Source organism: Cajanus cajan, chromosome 6 (assembly GCF_000230855.2).
Source record: "Cajanus cajan strain Asha chromosome 6, NIPB_CcT2T_4, whole genome shotgun sequence".
Classification (NCBI taxonomy): Eukaryota; Viridiplantae; Streptophyta; class Magnoliopsida; order Fabales; family Fabaceae; genus Cajanus; species Cajanus cajan.
The window spans coordinates 58,912,760-58,927,767 of record NC_138522.1 but is presented as its reverse complement, the minus strand read 5'-3'; the positions used below and the strand labels follow the sequence as shown (position 1 = coordinate 58,927,767).

Here is a 15,008-nt window from a genome sequence, read left to right as displayed (position 1 = left end):
AAGGGACAAAAATATATGATTTTTAAATATAAGGGTTAAAAAATAAAATTTGTGCAACTATAAGAACCAAATGATTAATCAATATTGATAATTGTAATGCATGAAAGGAAGACTTATATATGTTTTAAATTCATGCAAATATAATTATCTTGTGTTAGTCATTGCAATTTATTTTTTGTTATTTTTTGGACTCATAACAAATTCTTAATGTTTTTTTTTAATCTTTACCATTAATTTTAGTTAGTTTAGTACTAATATGATTAAAAAATATTAATTAAAATAATTAATGTAACAAATAATATTTTAAATTAAGATAATTATATTATTTATAGGTATATAATTCAATTAAGTAATATATTTATTATTTTATATAAATAAAATAATTACATATAATTTACCTTTAAAATTTATTTATAATATTCGATATATATAATATGAACAATGATTTTTTTAATTATTTTTAATATTGATCTTCCTATTTAATTCATTAATTTACTTTTAACATTATGTTTCTTAAGTATTATATTTTTCTTAAGCAGTTTTAAGTTTTAATGTACTTTTAATATATTTCTTTTAATGTTAATTTTACATTTTAATTCATTAGTTTTGATTGATTGTAATTATTTTTAATGTAACGCAACTAGTAATTTTGTCTATCAAGGGAAAAAGTAATATGTTAAAAGTAAATTACAAGTGTTTATGTAAATTATTTTAAAAAACAGTTAATGTTAAAATAAAATTAATAAATTAAAACCAAGAACAATATTAAAAACAATAAAAACCATTGTTCATAATATTTTGAAAAATTAAAATTAATTATATGTAATTACCTTATTTACACAATAAATACAACACTTAATTAAATTATATATCTAAAAAATTATTATCTTAATTTAAAATATAATCTATTATTTTAATTATTTTAAAGTTAGAATATTTTTTAGTAGCTATAATTTTACTTATTTTTACCTTTTAGTCCATATAATTTAAAACAATCTTCTTTCATCTTTATATTTATATATTTTTTTAAAAAATTTAATCTTTATAGTTAAAGATTTTTTTTTAGTTTCTGTTCCGGTATGCCTAAAAGTCCCACATTGCTTAGGAGTCGAGGTTAAGGGTAATTTATAAACACCCTTCCTCCTTTACCTATCGATGTGCCTTTTCAAGGACAAAATTATGATGGCCTAACGAGTAGCAAAGTGAACAATACCTCGGATGCTTTCATCTTAATGGTAGGAATATTTGGCGCTATCATTAATTTTTTATAACGTGCCTATTTTGTGTTGATGCTATATAAGTTTTTAATTTTACAAGAGTAAAAAAATGGTGTCTCAGCAATATACATAACAGGTGAGATTACAAAAGAGTCCTGAAATATCAATAAACTTAATTTTGAGTAACTCCAACAAAATAAATTTAATATCAAATATACAAAATTAAATTAATATCCTAGTCACATCAATATAAAAGAAAAAATATTACAAAAAAAAATTAATGACAAAGATTAAAATAATTAAAAATTACAAGTATAAAAATTTAAAAAATTATCTTAAATTATATAGACTAAAAAGGATAGAAAAAAATAAACATAATAAATAAAAAAGCTTATTTTAAACTATAAAAAGTAAAAAATAAGATAAGTCAAACAATAGAGAATAAAAAATTATTTTAATCTTATTTTAATTAATATTATTCCTTTTGTTAGTTACACGTACATCAATTCTATGCTAACTATAATTAATAATAAAGAGTAAAAAAAATACTAAAGAAATGTGAAGAGTCTAAAAACAATTTCAAAATTTGTAAGAACTAAAATAAGAAAAATTTATATTTAAATATACTTAAAATATGTTTAAATAAATTTGCTATTTTTTTTTCTGTACAAAAAACATGTTTAAACAAAACAAAATATAGGAGGGAGAACATCTCAAGGTCATAGAATTTATTGTTTGACAATAAGACTTTCAGATTTAATAAAAATAAAAATAATGGTTTAAGTTTCAAAAGTGTTCTGTCAAGTAAAAAGTAATTAATATTCATTAATTACTATTGAAAAAATCACTAGTGCAAAGTTATGAAGGAATAATGTATTTATTCAGCAAGCAAGTGCTTAATTGAATAAGTCTTCAATTTTCGATGTTTGAACGGATTAGTCAACCTGGCCGTTTTATTTTTTATTTTTTATTATATATATATATATAGAGAGAGAGGAGAGATTCTTTTACTCTAGGAGTAAGTCTACCTAAACTTATTCTGTTCAATAACTCATGTTCTACATTAAATTTCAACGATCTAACCGTTCAATTTAAATTTCTTAATGCATAGATCAAATCTGTAAATTTTTGAAAAATTTAAAAATTATTTGATACTTTATTTCATTAATTCAAATTGACGGATAATCATAAAATTATTTTATACATTGATTCGAATTAATAAAACGAAGTATCAAATAATTTTCAAATTTTATAAAAATTTGTAGATTTGATCTATGCATTAAGAACTTTAAATTGAACGGTTAAATCGTTGAAATTTGATATAAAACATGAATTATTGAACGGATTAGACTTACTCCTAGAATAAAAGGAATTCTCCTCATATATATATATATATATATATATATATATATATATATATATATATATATATATATATATATATATATATATATATATATATATCAAATACTATAATGATCGTACTAATATTTTAGTATAAAATCTTGTATCAACCTTTTATTTGACTCTAATTAGTCAACACATTTGATAATTAGATTACGAATATTAAACATTTCATAAAAAAATATTTTTAACAAATTTATTATTTTTACGTATTTGTGTAAATTGTCTGGTAGAAATAATTCTATTTTTTAGAAATAATTTTTATTTACTCCTTAAAAATTTGATTTTTAAAATTAATTTTCAGATTTTTAAAAAAATAGAACATTTTGTTAAGATATAAACAAAGTTCTATATTGATAAAATAATAAGAAAAATAATAACTTATATAATAAATTCATACTTCAATGATTAAGAAGTCTTTTAGGTGAACCAAAAATAAAATCGTCAAAGTTATATCCCTCAATCAAATACCATTAGATAATTCCATCACATTTCACTTATTCAAAATGAGGATATGATATTTTGGAGAGTAAAAAGTAATAATTATTAATAAAAATAATATTTGAAATTATAATTAATTTTCAAAAAAATATTTGATTTTATCTTAAATATTAGTTATTACTATTTTATTAATAATTATGGATATGTATTTTTTATTCTAAAATTTGTCTTTTCACTTAAAAAAGAAACCCCTCAATACAATATTTGTTTATGGAATGGACTTTGATTTCATTTTTTCTTCTTCATAAAACTAAGTGCATAAATAAAGAGTCATGAGCACCATCAACTAATCTAGGCTCGTCATTCTTACATCCTTAAATGCCTATATGTATTTTTATTATTTTATTTTAAAACAATTTTGCAAGTATTGTTGTAAAGAGAACAAATATGTCACGAAGAATTGCTTCTAGTCCTCACCATTAATAAAAGATTTATTTTCACATTTTCATGTGAATATTTGGTAACAAAACGAAATGATAATTGTTTTTTTTATTTCAAATAAGTGTCTTATTTTCTAAACTCTTAGTTTTCAATGTTTGAACAAATTAGTCAACCTTTTTAATTACGTTACTAAAAAATGTTTTTTTCAGGGGTATTTTCTAAATTGATGAGTCAAATTTACAAATAATCATAATTTGATAGAATACAACTTTTAATATTTATTTATTTATTTTATCATCATATACTTTTTGACAATTATTTTGTGGAAAAAAAAACTTTAGATAGTAAACTTCTTAAGTTTTTTTGGCATTCTTCTTCAATTAAGAGTAGAGAAAAAAGGTTGATATTGTAGATTAATGCAAAACTTTATTATATCGAGATGAAATTTCGATAATTAAAAAATAATAATAAGGATACATAAAGAATAACACCTAAGTTTTATATTTATCTTATTATCATATTTAAATTCAATATTTTTATAGATAAAATATTTTGTTTACTTAAGTTTAATATTTGTTATCAAATTAACAAAAACAGTGTTTATTTATAAGACATGTTATTCAAATTTCTATCAACCAAATTACGTCATGACCATTATAATTTTTTTTTATTTGATATAAATAAAGTTATATGTTCAGATTTATTACTATCATTTAGATGTATGAAAGAAATAAACATAAATAAAGGCACATAAGGATAATTCAAAAAAAAAAAGAAGTAAAAAAGACTCAATTATGGTATATAACATTCATTAAAGTGTGCAATATTGTTTCTTTCGCTCCCGACGTGTGGCAATAAGAATAACAAAAAAATAAATAAATAAACACGACACAAAAACAAAAATAGCTAGTTGGAACTCGGAAAGCTAATAAGCTATTAATCATGACGAACCATATGAAGTGTTTTAATAATGAGTTTTAGACTTTTAGTTGGCATTATATATTATATATATAATAATAGTAATACTTTATGATCATTTTTTAATTTAGACATAAAAATTGAGATATAATAGGAGATAATTATTTTAATTTATTTATAAAAATAACATTAAATAATATTAACATATTACTGAACAACCATACATTTTTCAAAAAAAAAAAAAGATTTGGACTTAATTCAAGTATAAAAATGTATAATAAGAGATTATCACTTTTATATATATAGATCAAATAATTCAAAGAATAATTATTGATAAAATTATTTTATTCAATAATTTATGATTCATATTGAATTTTAATGATTAAACTATAAAATTTAAAGTTTTTAATATATAGATTAAGTTTTTAAAAATTTTAAAAATTATTTGATACTTTGTTTAATTAATTTAAATTAATAGATAATTATAAAATTGTTTTACATTTAAATATATATAGTGAAGTATTATATGATTTTCAAAAAAAAAAAAAAAATTATAAAATTAATTTATACATTAAAAACTTTGAATTTAATAGTTTGATCGTCGAAATTGAACATATACTATGAGTTATTTAGTGAAGTAATTCTACTAAAAGTTACTCTTTAAGTCATTTAATCCATTCTCATATATATATATATAATATATATGTGTGTGTGTGTGTGTGTGTGAGAGAGAGAGAGAGAGAGAGAGAGAGAGAGAGAGAGTGAGAGAGAGAGAGAGAGGAGGGATCCACTAATTATAGGAATAAGTTTACCAAGATTTACTTCACTCATGATTCATATTTTACATCAAATTTTAACAATCTAATCGTTGAATTAAAAATTCTTAATATACAGATCAAATTTACAAAATATACCAGATGGGTATAGGTAGAAAATCAAAGACCCCTCAGCATGACGACAAGCATAAGAAGTAAGTCGAAGACTCTTAAACTCATTGCAATGGTTTGCATAACTTGACCCTTCATTAAGATTAATGAACCTTGGTATGGGCCTATATATGGGTATGGGCCCATTAAGGTTAGTATAAATAAGAATAATTAGTGATGAAACATGTACGTTTTCATAATTACAAGATTTGATTAGTATTATTCTCTTTGATCCCGATGACTAACTTGAGCATTAAAGTGCCTTTTTACAGGTACCCCACTTTCTCCTAAGATAGGCACAAGGAAGATGAAAATATAGGAGAAACAATAGAATTACCGAAATATCCTCCAGGTATACAAAATTTTAAAAAAATTAAAAACTATTTAATACTTTTTTCATTAATTCAAATTAATAGATAATTATAAAAACATTTTATACGTATAAAGACTCATGGAGAACCAAGTTTCTTTAACCTCCTCTATAATAACATGTTTAGCAAAATCTCCAATCAAAACATATTCAACTTGTGGATCTTAACTCAAATTCAAACCATGGGGGTCGCATACATCGTTAGATTGAAAAACAGTTCTTAAAGAAGGACAAGACTTTCATTTGTAAAGTATTTTCTTTGAAACACCAAAGGTTGTTAATAAATGGAGCAATAATTTGTTCCTTGTTCTACATATCATAATTTGGGTATAAAAAAATGGTGAAAGTTAGGGCAAGGGAGGTGGACATTACCACACCACGACAAAGTTAAAATATACTATTAGAGATGTGTATTTATGTGTATAATATATATATACAACCAACTTGACCCTTTGATAAAACCATTTTTCTCCTAAGCTTCCCCTTCTCCCCCAATTAAAGCATGTTCAACTTATGGAACTTAACTCAAATTCAAATCATGGGAGTCACGTACATTATTAGATTGAAAAACAATTTTTAAAGCCATAATTTATTGTTGGTATGCAAGTTTATCGTTATCATCATCCTATTCTGTTGTATCAAACCCTTTGATAACTTTATCATCTCAACTTTGGTCAATTGACATCGCATGTTCTCCATCTCTTTTCTTTCCTTACTTGCTTTTCCACGTTTCATCTTTCAAATTCATTTTTTTTGCCCCCATCTTTCGTGTCTCATGGATTCATCAAAATATTGTTCTTGATTTGAGTGATTTCATACACCTTTTTCCCCAAATTGAAGTAAAAGTTATTCCTTAAGTTCAAAATTGGTTATTCATTTTTGTGTTACAAAAAAAAGAAACCTACTTGCAAGATTGGAAGATGATGAGATAACGAAGGGTAAGAGGATCAGTTCTATGATATGTGTGAGGAAGAATGGATGTCAAAGCTTCGATTGTCATTGATTCAAAACTGAAAAGATCTAATAGTTTAAAAATCTTCCACAGTAACCCACACATGAAAGAATTTGGTATTATTATTAAATGTAAGCTAAATTCTCTGAACTTTTAATACCAAATAATATCCTCTTAAGTTAATTTTTGACTATACTAGAATTGAAGGTTGTTTTTTCCCAATTGAATAAGATTATAATAAGGAAAACTATCTAGTTGGAAATGAACTCTTTTGATGTGCACGTTTTCTTCTTCATTAAAATATATTGTAAAAAATGTTCTTGTCGAAGGTAACAAAATGCTTTTAAACCTTCCCTAATTTGTTCATGGCATTACCGCCTGAATGTTGCTAAGTGTTATCTACCAAACTCTCATAGTTATGTGTATTCCAAACAACTTAAAAAAGAAAATTCCTGACTTTTTGACTTTGAGTATTGGTCAAAATCATGCTGTGGCAAAATCTCAACTAATAAATTAGATAAAATGAGCCTCCAACTCACATCGACCATGCATGCATCCATTTTTTTTAACATGCCCAATATGTAAAGCATTTTAGTATATTAAATAGGTCACCCACCAAAGGGGGAACAATAAAGTCATATCTTGTCATCATGTATGCAAGAATGTTGGCTCGAGATAAAGTGAAGTACCACCTGAGACATGTAAGTTCTTCAAACTTTTTTTAGATCACTTATCAAATCTATGATCCTATAATTCTACTTCACAAATTAATTAGGTGTCCTTATAAATCACAAGTAACAAAATAAACAGGAGAAACATACACAATTGAACAATACAACTAGTTACATGTCTCTTACAATAATAATTCATAACTATCTTTCCTTTTTCATTAGTAATGTCATGTTTGGATTTATTTTGATTTTTAGTTTTTCAATTATTAGTTCTTATGTTACAAAATTCTAGTTCAACATTGTAACCTTTCCACTATTATTAGGTAATAATTTTGTCAGTGATTGAATATGTTACTACTTCGTAACATTAACATCAATAATTTGTACTAATATAGGCTATTACAACAACTTATAAAATTGTTTGCTATCTCTGACTATATGATCATAATAACATTCATAATTTGTGTAAATTCAATTAAGACTTTAATACTCAACTCAATACCAATAATCTGTTAACCATATACTTTACTCACAACAAGTTTGTTGAAATCAATTTCAACATTACCAAAGTAAAAACAACTTTATTATTAGGCATATAAAGTATTTCTATCAACCTTTTATGGTCTTTCCAATTTCTCAAGGTAAAGTCATCAAAATGCTATCATCATAATAGTGTAGATTCAATTCAAAAAACCAAGTTCATGTTGGGCCCGATTGTCCACCTTTTGCACCACCATAGTATGATATTGTCCGCTTTGGGCCTAAGCCCGCACGGTTTTGTTTTTGGGCTCCTTCCCAAAAGGCCTCATACTATGTGGAATGGTGGACACTTATAAAGTAGCCAATGTTCCTTCATTTTACCGATGTGGGACTTGGGATGAATCCCAACAAACCTCCCCTCAGACCAAGGACCACATGTCTCGTGATCTCCTCCCCTCAAGCGATAATCCGTCACCATCTTGTACCGCCGTTTAGGGTTTAGGGTTTAGGGTTTAGGGTTTACACGCCGCCTGAACACCACAATATCAGGAAGACTTTCGACACAAGGCACCAAGTTCGAATCTCCATCGCGAGGCACAACACTGAGGGTCTTCCCGCATCAAACCCAGACGAACCGTTGGCTCTGATACCACTTGTTGGGCCCGATTGTCCACCTTTTGCACCACCATAGTATGATATTGTCCGCTTTGGGCCTAAGCCCGCACGGTTTTGTTTTTGGGCTCCTTCCCAAAAGGCCTCATACTATGTGGAATGGTGGACACTTATAAAGTAGCCAATGTTCCTTCATTTTACCGATGTGGGACTTGGGATGAATCCCAACAGTTCACACCATAATGTGTAATTATAAGAAATTCTAAGTATTTGTATAGAGTTTCGAAAAATTTAATAAAACTAGTTATGTGTATATATGTGTGCGTACGTTTGTATGTGTCATTATAAAAGAAAAATTATCTTCGTACATTTGTATCTTTATATATTTGAATATTATTATAAGGGAAGAACCATTTTTATATATTTGTATACATGTGTAAAAAAATTAATAAAATATAGTTATTAAATGTTAAATTATAAATCTTATCACATATAATAATTTATGATCAGATGGCATTATTAATCATTTTTACAATGTTAATGTATTTAAACATAATTATATTTTTTAATTTTATTTAAACAGGATTATATTTTTACTTAATTGCTGTTTAATAAAGATAAAATATTAAAAAAAATTATAATTTTTTATACAACCTTAAAATAATATATGTAGATATATATACTTCTTTTTACTAACACATCAAAATACAGTCAGTTAATTTATTGATAACATAAAGATATTTAATTATTTATAATTACAATTACAAAAATAAATCCAACTAGTTATCTCTTTGTAAGTTTCAATTATCATTCAACGTCATAACACAACACAAGGACTTGCTTTTAAACCACGTGGTCAACTCAACTAAACTCGGGCGAGTTGGTGAAGGATGACTCAGAATGTTTAAAAGTGAGGACCAAGTAGTAGTAGTTCATTACTTCGTTTCATGCTCCGCAAATTCACTTTCGTGTTTTGTTCACTTGAGCCGTTAAGCACCAGGTTTCTCTCTCTCCCTTCTCTCTCTATGTTAATATCTTTTATGCTTTGTTTACTTTGATAACACATATATGCAAATCAACTCTAAATATTATCACCAACCATTTATTATTATTCTTGTTGCTTGTGTGTGCTTGCTTGATGCTATTGCCACCCCTTTGAAGCCTTGGCATTTGACGTTACCACCACTTGCTCAAAGGTTGAGAATTATTCATCTTTCTTTGTCATCAAACTTTGACTCCTCCAATGAGTGTATCCGTGCTTCTTCTTCTTTGGATTATACAGTTTGTATGTTTATAATACATAATAACATAGGATACAAAGAAAGATATTTGTAAATATTTTTGGATCGGCGGTATTTCGATTAATTGTCGGAATCCGTGCTTGTAATGTGGGGGTGTTGAATCTTCATATCAGTGAGTGTACTTGTTATGTTCTGGTGTCGCTGTTTTTTTGTGTGTTTGTTTTACTCTTCCTAGGTTGCACGTGTGAATCAATTTGTTTTGTGTAAATCTGCTGGTACTTTGATTGTGAACATGCATACAAGTGGATCTGGGGTTGGTTATTATCTTTTTCTTCGAGAATTAAAATTCTTTGCCATCATATGATTTTTCCCACAAGAATTTTGTTTTATTCTCACCCCTCCTTAGATCGTGTGTATAATGGTGTATTTTGTTTTGAAGCTGTATCAGCCATCGAGGAATGTGTTCTTTGAGAAGTTTACAATTATTTTTTTCTGGCAGAGAAAATTAACCGAATTTTACAGGGTGATTTAGGTATCCATGTTGAGGATTTGATGCTGATTATATTAGCCATTGTTGTAGCTTCTTCTGTGTTCCTTAAATATATTGTTTTACTATTGTAATTCTTTTGCAGTTACTGACCAATGAAGAATTCCTTATCAATTGTTCTTGTTACTTGTAATCTAATCCTGAGTTTGTGAGTAGTTGGTTGTTTTAGGAATTTGATAGTGGTGAAATAATTGAAAGTAAAAATCACTAGAGACCTAACATTTTGTTACATTGCTATTATCTAATATAAGATTTGATCTTTATTCAAGTCAAATGATGTCATGTAATCTATGTAATCAACATTAACTAACAGAATAAAATTTTTGTTGTTGTTATTTATGTATAGTTATTAGCTAATATGCGAATGGTTAAAAAGTTAATGGCCATAAAATCCTGATTCCTTTTATAAGTGTCATGCTTTGTAAAACCAATGAACAGGTAAATGAATGGATGATATTGATGAGCAAGTCTGGTCATAACTTTTATATCTAGTTGAAAGTCATGTTTGAAGTGTGCTCTTTGATAATGTTATCTAATCTACACGTCCTTTATAATATTTCTTCTTAAGATTTGAGTTTATAGTTATTTGATTTATTATACTATGTTTCTTGGTAGATGGATTTAATTCAGCAAAATTACAAGGATGATTTCGAGGAGCATTCATCTAGTAGTCTTCCAAGTTCTCCTTGTATAAACAATACAGATAGAGCCCCACAACTGAATCCTCGAGTTGGTCATGAATACCAGGTGGAAGTTCCTTCCATAATAACTCGATCAGAACAACTTCAGCTTCTAATGAATCCTGCTGAGTCAGAAGTTGGGAATGACAACACACTTTCCTTTGCAATTGGTTTACCCATCCCTGTCACATGGATACTTAATGAAGTGGAGAATAGTAGACATGAAGGCGACAATGGCAAAAAATTGAAACCAATCACATTTCAATCTGTGATGACAGGAGACAACAATTCAAGCCAACTGGATAAAAACAAAAAATATGCATTGGTCCCTGACACATCAACTAAATCCTGGAGTGACAGTGATGGAAAAACTTTTCTCCTTGGTTTGTATATTTTTGGAAAGAATTTTATCCAAATAAAAAGATTCTTAGAGAACAAAGGGATGGGGGAAATACTGGCATTTTACCATGGAAAGTTTTACAAATCTGACGAATATTGCAGATGGTCAAAGTGCAGGAAAATGAAAGGAATAAAATCTGTGATAGGAGAGAAACTTTTCACTGGACGGAGGCAACATGAACTATTGTCTCGCTTGATTCCTCATGTCTCAGTAGAATCTAAACATACTTTACTAAAGGTATCAACATTTCATCTCATCTTTAGTGTTGTTATTGAACTACAACATGTGTATTTCATTTGCCTAATGAGCAGCTTAGTCTGTTTCACTGCATTCTATGATTTTGAAACTACTTTTATTTACCTGTGTCACTTCTCTGATACAGTCCTTTGTAAATTGTAATGTTTATTTTTCTTTCCTGTAATTTTAAAAATAACGTCTTTAACTTCATGAAGTGCCGTGATTTTTTCCAAAGACAATAATATTTATTATGATTATGATCTTGTCTGTCCATTTTTATGGGTATGCTAACCGTATGCTAATCATGTAGAAGAGAAGCTATGAGCAATAAAAGATTTCGTTTCTTTTGGAAATACCTAATTTATTCTATTTATAAACTTTAAACAATACTTAATACTTTTTCATTTTTTTTCCGGTAAATATTTGATAATATACAAATTATGGTATTTCTTTAATATGACATATGTATTTGTACATTAGATACAATGGTGACTAATATTCAATGATGATTATTTGAACTTGTATAGCCAATGGACTTTTCTTTGTTTATCTTTCCATTTATATATTTATATGTTTTAATTTCACTTTGTTTTTGTCTATAATCAGGTTTCCAAGTTATATTCGGAGAGAAGAGTTTCTCTAGAAGAATACGTATCTTCTTTAAAGTCTGTTGTTGGACTTGGTGTTCTTGTGGAAGCAGTAGGCATTGGTAAGGAGAAGGAAGATGACCTTACACGTCTTGCCTTGGAAGCTGGCAAAAACAATCGGGTGTTTTCAATTTGGTCTTATCTTGGACCAAGTGATATAATAAAGTCTTTAACTGGATTGCGAATGAGCAAGGCCAAGAGTAATGATCTCTTCTGGGAAGCTGTTTGGCCCCGCTTACTGGCAAGAGGTTGGCACTCTGAGCAACCAAGGAATCAAGGCTATGTCAGCTCCAAAGATTACATGGTTTTTCTTATTCCTGGTGTTAAGAAGTATTCAAGGGGAAAACTTGTGAAAGGTGATCATTTTTTTGATTCTATCAGTGATGTCTTGAGCAAAGTGGTAGCTGAACCAAATCTTCTTGATGTTGAAGAAGAAGCCAAAGTTGATGACAGTAATGATGAAGTGACAGAAAGTGGATCGGATGAAGATGACCAATCCGATGATTATCATAATCAATGTTATCTTAAGCCCCGAGCTTCTACTTACAATGCAGATGATACAAAATTCATGGTTGTAGATACCAGTCTGGGGCATGGAGAGAATTCATCTGAATTAAGAGAATTAAAACATTTGCCTGTTAGTTCAGTGAATAAAGTAGACGTAAATGCTGGTGATATAACACATAAAGTGACAAAAAATATGAGGAAGGTAAACCATAAGGAGGAGATGACTGAAAACATTGATCAAAAGTTGACTGATACAAGTATTCTTTTGAGAGAAAGTAAGGATAGCTCTTATGATGATTCACCAAGTGTGGTGGAAACTAATAAGCTGATTCATGACAAAAAGAAAATGGTAGGAAGTCTGAAAAATCAAAAGACCTTTGTGTCTATTGATAATCAACTAAAGAAGACTATGAAGCTTCAATTCATTCAGAAACCAAGATCAGGTCCTTCCAATCATGCAGTTCTTCCCATCAAAGGTACATCGACTACCTGTGCCAAGACAGAAACAAGCCACATCATTAAGAATTTTTCAGGAGGCTTGGAATCAGAAAAAATGACATTCTCTCATGAAAATGTTGTTGGTGATCCAGTTACTTATCAGAAGAATGGAGGTTTAATTTCTTCTTTACCTGAAAAAAGTGTGGAGGAGAATAACAAAGAAAGCATTCTCAATGAAATTTATCAATGCACAAGTGTTTCACACGATAAAGTTCAGAAATGTGAATCACAATCATCAGTCACCTTCAACACACCTCAGGTTCCATCCAAGTCTAAAATTGGTGAGATCATTGAAATGGTGGAAATGATGGGGGAAGATGGACAGTGCCTAAAGGTAAATGATCCATGTTTATCATCTGATAATCAGGCAGTAGTTGAGGAGCCGAAAACCTCCTCTGACACCAGTTCTGATGAACAGCAGCCTAATGTAAATTCTAAGAGACAGAGCACGAGGAACCGATGGATGACACTTAAAGCAATGGAATCTATGACAAATGAATTCTTGAATGGGCCAAAGAGACAGAAAAGGAAACACATTCAAACACACAAAGATGCATTTAGTGCTTGCCGCAGGGCGCGTACAAGCGGCGAAACAACCTTGGACTGTCATAATTTAGATCATGGACCTGCAATTTTGGTAGAAAAAAAGCATTGAATGGAGATTGCATTATACTTTTGGGAACCATTATATTAAGTTAAAGAGTTTTAGTTCATTAAACTTTGTTTCTTTGAGGTTACCTCATCCTGAAGTTTTGGCTTTTACAAACAAATTTATTTTGATAAGTACTGATACTTCTCCTGTCTGACTTGCAAATTATGTTCTAAATTTGTCGGAGTGATTCAACATACTGTAAAGATTTTTTCCATACTTTAAAGAATGTTGATGAGATCAGTTTTATGCTTTTAAATAGAAAGATCCCAACCTCATTCTTGGCCCCAGTTTGCAAGTAACATTCACTAATATTCTTAAACTAGGAAGATGTTATGTTTTTGTACAATGAATGGCAGCAATAGCTTAATAGGCGAAATGAATGTGTTTGGTGTGGGGCACATGTTTAGTGTTGTGGATTTGGTGCATTTTAGAAGTTTGTGAAAGTGTTTTTTTCATGATTATTGTAATAGGTTTTGCATCACGTACCATGAGTATTCATTCCTTTTGAATGATTTGTTTTGTGTGTGCACTTTGCACTAGCTTTGTTTTTGTGGTTGTTGTAGTTGTACATCTTGTACTAGCTAACTCATAATAATAATAATTCTTAATTTAATAAAAAAAAACTAATATTGAGTATCCAACAGAAATTATAATCAAATATTTTAGCTGATGATAATATATATTGTGAAGAAATTTGAGTGTGCTTTGACAATTGCAAACTGACTTTAGTTTGCGTATTCTTGTCAAACAAGAAATGGGTCAGACCGTAGATATGTCCTATTCTGATGAATGATTATGAATATCAATTTTGGCGAATTAGATTGTTTGAACCAGTAATTTCTTTTTTCAGTAAAAACATAGACCTTGATGTAGTAGTTACCTTTTTGTTGAGCATAATTCTGAATTAGTATATAACAAACCTACGTCTTTCTTTCCTGCATGTTCAACAACTACTTAGATTTGGACATGGTTGGATTCAATATGTATGAAGTTCTGGCTACCTCCCTATGTCATGTCATGACATTATCATAAAGTAATGCAAAGGCCAGGATATCCAAGTAGTTAATGATGTTAAGGTCTTAAGTTAAGGAGAAAATCTCAACACAAACCTTATATGGTTGTAGTCTTATAATTAAGTTTCAGTATATCTTATTGACTTTTTATTGA

General features: G+C 28.3%; 1 protein-coding gene across 1 annotated transcript; it reads left to right on the top strand.

Moving 5' to 3' along the window:
* Positions 1 to 8,526: 8,526 nt before the first annotated feature.
* LOC109796434 (uncharacterized) lies at positions 8,527 to 14,787 on the top strand. Its single transcript, XM_020356110.3, has 3 exons — positions 8,527 to 9,432; positions 10,836 to 11,537; positions 12,144 to 14,787. Exons 2-3 carry the CDS (start codon positions 10,836 to 10,838, stop codon positions 13,842 to 13,844), a joined length of 2,403 nt encoding a protein of 800 aa, XP_020211699.1. The 5' UTR covers positions 8,527 to 9,432; the 3' UTR covers positions 13,845 to 14,787.
* The last annotated feature ends 221 nt before the right edge of the window (positions 14,788 to 15,008 follow it).

Coding starts and splice junctions, on each gene's coding strand:
- LOC109796434 (XM_020356110.3), top strand. CDS start 10,836: ATGGATTTAATTCAGCAAAATTACAAGGATGATTTCGAGGAGCATTCA. Junction 11,538..12,143: donor CTAAACATACTTTACTAAAG/GTATCAACATTT, acceptor GTCTATAATCAG/GTTTCCAAGTTATATTCGGA.